Source organism: Sebastes umbrosus, chromosome 13 (genome assembly GCF_015220745.1).
Source record: "Sebastes umbrosus isolate fSebUmb1 chromosome 13, fSebUmb1.pri, whole genome shotgun sequence".
Lineage (NCBI taxonomy): Eukaryota > Metazoa > Chordata > Actinopteri > Perciformes > Sebastidae > Sebastes > Sebastes umbrosus.
Window position 1 is genome coordinate 6716166 of NC_051281.1, and position 7182 is coordinate 6723347.

The 7182-nt window shown below is 38.2% G+C and overlaps 1 protein-coding gene across 1 annotated transcript; it reads right to left on the reverse strand.

Moving 5' to 3' along the window:
• Nucleotides 1-9: 9 nt before the first annotated feature.
• Nucleotides 10-5286, reverse strand: esd (esterase D/formylglutathione hydrolase). The gene is made up of 9 exons (XM_037790096.1): nt 5132-5286; nt 3787-3861; nt 3558-3646; nt 3181-3279; nt 2891-3015; nt 2581-2700; nt 2203-2301; nt 820-987; nt 10-492 (listed from the first exon to the last, which is right to left on the reverse strand). Exons 2-9 carry the CDS (start codon nt 3852-3854, stop codon nt 412-414), a joined length of 849 nt encoding a protein of 282 aa, XP_037646024.1. The 5' UTR covers nt 3855-3861; nt 5132-5286; the 3' UTR covers nt 10-411.
• Nucleotides 5287-7182: the final 1896 nt, after the last annotated feature.

The window sequence follows — 7182 nt, forward strand, 5'->3', positions numbered from 1 at the left end:
ACAAAACACTAAAGTGAATAAATGAGGATTTTATTCAGAAAAATACAGCTGTGACTGTTCAATGACAAAATGATGACTCGGCAAAATCCACATGGTCACTGTCGGGTCACAGGAAACATTTCTTTATTTCCTGTGGCTCAATTACCCAAAACACAGAATCAAATAATAGTAAGTAAGTGCTGTTTAAACTGAAGGCAGAAAGGCTTCCGTCTTGTTTTATTTTAGGATTTGGTTACCAGGGAACAGGTGATGTTATTGTACTAAATTCTGCAGGAAGTCCGGGAAAAAAAATTACATCGGGTTGTGATTGATGTCAGGAGAGCAGAGCAACAGGGTCAAAGTGAACTGGACTGACGTGTCTGAAACAGTTGGAAGCAGCCGACCTGAACGGTCCTCTCCTCTGGTGGCAGTTCAGGCGTTGAGGAACTTGGCGTGGTGTTTGATGTGATCGCTCATGAAGGAGTAGATGAAGAAGAAGCTGTGGTCGTAGCCCTGCAGGAGGAAACGCAACGTCAAAGTCACATGTCTGAACATATTGTGCACATTTTGGATTTACAAAACAACCATCACTTTGTACTAACTTATCATATGTTATATTTGACATTACAGTAAACTAAATGATTCATCTTTAAGTTTAAAAAAATAAAATAAAGCAGAACAGTGACTAATAATGAAAATAAAGTGGCAGCCCTCATAAAAAATAGCTACTTGACAACCTGTCACAGAGAGGTGCTTCTCCCAGCATGCAACTGCTCTTATGTTGATCAGTGTTCAGACATTTGTAGAAAGGAATCAGAATCAGGGACTAAAGGAACTGACCGGCTGCAGTCTGAAGACGACGGGGATTTTCTTCTCGGAGCAGACGGCGATCAGGTTGTCGGGCAGCAGCTGGCTGGCTGACAGGAACTGGTCATCGCAGCCCTGATCGATGAGGATGTCGATCTTAGGACCGGAGTATGACGACACCAACACGGTGGCATCGTACGCCTGAAAGAGAGAAAGAGGAGAGTGTGTGAGAACAGGAAGCTGGAGAACTCGTGTGACCTTTTAACACTCAAACAGCTAAAACCAGAAACAGGTTCAATCTTTCACTAATAGTTTGGAAACTTAAAGTGAAAGATTTCAACAGATTTTATTTCCTTTGCACTCTTTCCTACTTTATATTGCAACTGCTGCACAACAATTTCCCTCGGGATAAATAAAGTTCAATCTTATATCAGGTTGTTGGGTTTTATTTGTCCGTCTTTGGAGACGTCTGGCTCTGAGATTTCTGAACACAATGGAGGACGATGGAATTTAGTTTGTGGTGAAAGATGACATTTAACAGCAGCATCTTTGGAACTACTTTATACTGAAGAAATAGTCCCAGTGAAAACTGTTGACAGCAAACTAAATTTACCACATTACTGACTCTTTAAATGCCACATTAGCTACTCCAGGTTATATAAAAGAAGCCATTACATGGAACATTAACTTGGAAAATTTCTTATTCTGCTGCATAAAATAGGAAACGTTTATCCTCATTTTAATCCCATAGAAAAGAATACGGATGTTATTAGGAGTATTAATGGTTGTCAACTTCACTTTCATGTTAATGATTATTTGTTTTGTGCTGACATGTAGAGATCAGTGTCATTTGTGTGTTGAGCAGTTGTGGAAGGTAACTAAGTACATTTACTCGAGTACTGTACAAAGTACCTCAAAATTGAACTTGAGTATTTCCATTTTATGCTACTTTATATTTCTACTCCACTACAATTCAGAGGGAAATATTGTACTTTTTACTGTGCTACATTTATCTGATAACTTTAGTTAATCTGCAGATTCAGATTATTAATACAAAATATAATCAACAAATACATGTTGATGTAATATTATGGATAAAGATGAAACTTTATTGATCCTTTGGTGAAATTCAATCAACCCGGCAGTATATATATAAATAGTAAAAACTAAGCTTCTCCTTTCCAGCTGCAACATTAAAGTGATGAACACATTAATGCATAATTATAATCCAGTAATATAATATATATTATTCTGAAATTGTCCGTTCTGTATAATGGGTACTTTTACTTTTGGAACTTTAAGTTGACGCAAATACTAAGTTTTGAAGGCAGGACTTTCCTTCCACAGTTGTCACCATGAGAAGCTCAGTGTGTAATTATTCCAGTTATTGACAGGACCAGTGCACAGAGCTCTTACCTCCCACGTGGACCTGTCAGAGCCCAGGTATCCTGAGAAGGCCTTCTGTCCCCAGGGACACTGCATCGGGTTACAGATGGGAGCGAACGCAGACACAGCCTGCAGGAGACACACACGGACACATCAGCATCAGAATCAGCTTTACTGGCCCAGTATGTGCACACATACAAGGAATTTCACTCCAGTTTTTGCATTGCTTTCAATGTACTTACATACAGAACAATTTACAGGAGTAAGGAATTCATTGAATAATGTAATTGCATACTATTGGTATTTCGACCTGTTAACGTACACTGCAAGTAAAGTTTTGGATGAAGAATTGTCTTTGTTAAAAATAAAAATGATGTCAATAAACAACAAACTGAGTGTGATGAGTACCTTGTATTTCCCAGGGTTCTTCAGCGCACAGATGAGCGCCCCGTGGCCGCCCATGGAATGACCGCTGATGGACATCTTGTCTGGATCGGTGGGGAAGTTAGCATTGATCAATTTGGGGAGCTGAGAGAGAGAGAGAGACAGAGAGAGAGAGAGAGAGAGAGAGAGAGAGAGAGAGACAGAGAGAGAGAGAGAGAGAGAGAGAGAGAGAGAGAGAGAGAGAGAGAGAGAGAGAGAGAGAGAACACTAATTAGCTTACAGTAAAATTGAAAAGTGAGTTTTTTGGTCAGCAGGTGACATAAATCCAACGCACCTCCTCAGTGATGTAGGAGTACATGCGGTAGTTGGTCTTCCAGGGGTCCTGTGTGGCGTCGACGTAGAAACCAGCTCCAGTACCAAAATCCCAGTTCTCATCCTCCCCCTCGATGTTACAGCCACCTGATGCAGGATGGGAAACAGTTGGGTGTCAGAATACAGAACTGTCAGCAGTCGAGTTGCTTCGTGGGTAATGTAGGCACCCGGTTTTGACAAGGAAGAAGAATGTGTGGAATAAAAAATGTGTGTGTGTGTGTGTGTGTGTGTGTGTGTGTGTGTGTTTCATACGTGGGCTGGTGTCCGGTGTGACGATGATGATGCCGTGCTCTGCAGCAGGGACTTGACTACCAGCTTTGGTGATGAAGTTCTGCTCCGTACACGTCAGACCTGCAGAGAAACACAGAATGAAGACTGATGATGATGAGCTGGAGTCAACTGAGAGCTAACACACACTGAGAAAAGGACAATTCAAGAAAAACAGAGTATCTTAATTTAGGATGAATACATCAACAGGCTTTAAATGTTACATTATATTACTATTATGGAATATGAATATGTGGGCTGAGAGTTAGTGCAACAGTAGACCTTTATTTCTTTGTTTAAATGAATTAACTCATTTATCAGCAGACAGTCGGTGAAGCTCTGACATGAAGCTGCACACTCACCAGAGAGCCAGTACATGACGGGACATTTGTCCGTCTCAGCTTTGGGAGGCACGTAGACTGCAAACTTCATCTTACACTTGAGCTCAGTGCTGCATGGAGGAAACACAAACATACATGAATTCATACCTTCACAAGTGTGTGTTCGTGTGCGTGTGTGTGTGTCAAGGTGTGGGTGTGATCTTTGACTTTTGAGCTTTTAGCACACTTGAAGGTTCAGCCGAGATCTCACCTTTCATGTTCGAAAACCTTCTGGAAGCCACCAGCGCACTTGTTGGAGGACACTTGTGTGAGGGCCATGTCTGATCTGTAGAAAGAGCACAATGAGAACAGTCTTTTAAGATAAGATAAGATAAGATATTCCTTTATTAGTCCCACAGTGGGGACATTTGCAGTGAACAGCAGCAAAGGGGATAGAGCAAAAAACAAGATGCATCAGCTAACACAGTAAAAAAAAGAGCTAAAGAAAGTGTAACAAAATATGAACCATTTAAATAGAAGGAAGTATAAAAATAGGAGTAGTATATACAGTATTGACAATAAACAGACCATTAAAAAATTGCACAAGTGGAAAATTATATTTCACAGTGAGAATGAATGAAATTCCACCTGAAAATATTGCACAGTATGAATTATCAGTGCATATATCGTTACCTAGTAAAATGATAAATAACTGAATACTACTGCTGTTCCAACTGATTTAATGTGGTTTACAGTGTTTTATCTGACTTCCAACTGACTCTAAACATACAGTTTTGTAGTCAGACATACAAAATGCAGCGACACTGCAAGAAACATTAAATGCAACAACTGATTTAGTGTTAATACTTTGAGATATATAGAGTCACATAACAGTAATGTGCACATCCTTTACCTCAGGAGCAAAGTGCAATGTGGATTTTTTTAACAAACTGTGCATAAAGCTTATATTGAACACTGAATAAAAAGAAAAACATGGAATATAAATATAGTGCATAGTATAGTAAAACCAGTGGTATGATCTGTCCCACAGGTGGATTAATACACTTTAGGTCAGTAATAGTTTAAATGCCTTGTCAAGGCAGATTTTGCAGTGTAAACTTTTGTTTTAGGTAATAACATTACCTGTAAAATAACAGTACCAGTGTGAGGAAACTAGCTAATTCTGCACAGCTTTATAACACTGTAAATGTGCACACATTACAGTTGCATGTAAACATAGCAAAGTGAAGTTGGTGAGGGTTAACCAGGCAGAGTGGAGCTGCAAACAGGTTGCAAATCAGTAGCTAAACTTCACTAAACACTAAAGTTAATAGCCTGTATGTTCACAAGACACTTTTCACGTATGCCGAATTCCTCAAAACATCTTTCCAAATTAAAAAAATGTATAAATATACTCTTAAAAACGTTTGAGCTTAATTTATAAGCAAAGAAACTTTTAAATAGTCATATTTTGAGTAGAGTTTGGCGTACAGTGCAAGTCAAGTTAGCTTGTGTGTTGTTAGCTGCTATTTAAGGGTGGATACTTGAAGTTAACGCACTTTATAACTTGTGACAAAGCAAATAAACAAACTAGAAGCATAATTTCCAGTGCATACCTTGTTAAATCACAGTATTTGGTTGAAACTTGTGCTGAACTGGTTTGCTAACTTCCCAGCTGGCAGGTGGTGCAGCAGAGAGAGCGTCCAGAGTCCAACAACGTCAGGGTGTACGTGGTGACGTCAGTCCGAGACGTAACGCGTACGTTCAGACGCTAGAGGGCAGTGGTGTTTATTAGAAAAATACAGTACAGCTATTTATTATTTATTAATTTAAGGATAGGCTATTATTATTATTGGATGTATAATAAGACCGTGGTTATTACTTACAAGTAGGCGAATTATTAGTGTATGACAAGAGAAAAAAAGGTTGTTCTGAATTTTTGAGTTTAAATTATAACTACATTTATTTTGCATACCTACATACATTTACATATAAATACATGTTTAATTAGAGGGCATGATTTTTTTTACTTTTAACTTTTATGTTAGTACTTATGTTTTGATATTTGATTTTTTTTTTTTGCACTATTGCTCTTTGTGACATCTATAGAATCTATATAGAAAGTATCATACATATTTTTCTTTCTATGAAAAATAGACATAAATAAAATAGACATTTTTGAGGGAAAAGCCAATTACATAAGCAGCAACTTATGTTTCTTCATAAAGCATGTCATCAGATATTTAAATCTATAATAGGCCATATTTTTTAAAGCTCTAATTATAGCCTACCTGTGTTTCACTCCAGTTCCGGCAGGCACAGGTGTGAGCTCCAAGTTGGCTGATGCAAAGAGATTCCCTCGTCCATATAGAGATTTTATTTTTTATTTTCTATTTTTAATATTTTACAGGAAGAAATTGATCAACTTTGCTGTATATGTGCCAGTGTCCCTTAACCAGAAACATAAAGCAGCTAAAAAGATGATAAAAAACAAAAATGAGTAAGACAAAGGAAATAATCCAAGGAATAGTACATTTACTCAAGTATTACAATTTTGAGATACTAACCAACAATATTTATAAAGTAAAAATAGCACCATAGCACCTTTACTGGCTGCATCATTTTTACACATAAATGCATCAATAATCCAATAATATACACTGTATTATTTCTTTTCTGCATAACGAGTACTTTACCTAAATATTCATTTACTTAAGTCAATTTTTGAATGCACTTTTACTTGTAACAGAGTATTTCTACACTGTGGAATAACTACTTTTACCTAAGCAAAAGCTCGGAGTACTTCTTCCACTTACTGAAAAACAAAAACATGTTTTGCAAACTATCTGATTTTGATTTTGATTGGATTTGATCCATGCCTGCACATCAAGCGCAGTGCAAGCATGAGCGTAGTATGATGAAGACAAGTGAAACAATCTGACGAGAAGTCAAGCAGATGAGGACAGACATGGCAGGCATGCAGTGACTAAGAATGATGGAAAATCTAGTATTTAAACGTTGCTGTAAAAGGCTGCCTGCCTGGCCAAAAAAACATTTTCCACCATTGGAGAACTCCTTTTGGCCAGACAGTTAAGTCCCTCCAAAATGCACTTAATTCAACACAGAGTTGTTGAAAGCTTTGCAAATCAGATGTCCAACATGCCATTTAGCCATAATGTTGACCATCTCTTATAACCTGTTTGTAGCTGACTGTAGCTTAAACATCATCACCTGTAACCATTGGCAACCACTTTTCAAAAGAAGAAGCACTTAAAGCAGTAAAACATTGGACAGGTAAATTACTGTACTGTCCTCCTGTGTGTTTACATTTTGTGAAAAGCCTCATTTCTCCCATATAAAGCCTGTCTTTGTTTATCTGTATATGTGTTATTCTGTTTTTACACCACCTGCCTCTCTCTCCGTCAGCCTCCATCTCCTCTATTTTGCTCCCAATATCATCCGTTTCCTCGGCAGTCTTCGTCCCCCTCACCGTGTCCACAGAGCAGAATCTGGATTGTAAATGATTTATTAATACAAACACAGTAAACCAATACTTGTGTCCTGTCTGTCTCTGTAGCTGCTTCCTAAATTAGACCGCTTCAAATCGTCCACCACCCCCCACCACCCCCCAAAAAAACAGATTATATTCACTCAGCATCCTCAAATA

What these genes read in the sequence shown, in the direction of transcription:
- esd (XM_037790096.1), bottom strand. Translation starts at nt 3,854, where the DNA reads ATGGCCCTCACACAAGTGTCCTCCAACAAGTGCGCTGGTGGCTTCCAG. An exon ending in CACACCGGACACCAGCCCAC is followed by an intron (nt 3,016 to 3,180) that starts GTATGAAACACA and finishes ATCCTGCATCAG; the next exon opens with GTGGCTGTAACATCGAGGGG. An exon ending in ACTCCTACATCACTGAGGAG is followed by an intron (nt 2,701 to 2,890) that starts GTGCGTTGGATT and finishes TCTCTCTCTCAG; the next exon opens with CTCCCCAAATTGATCAATGC.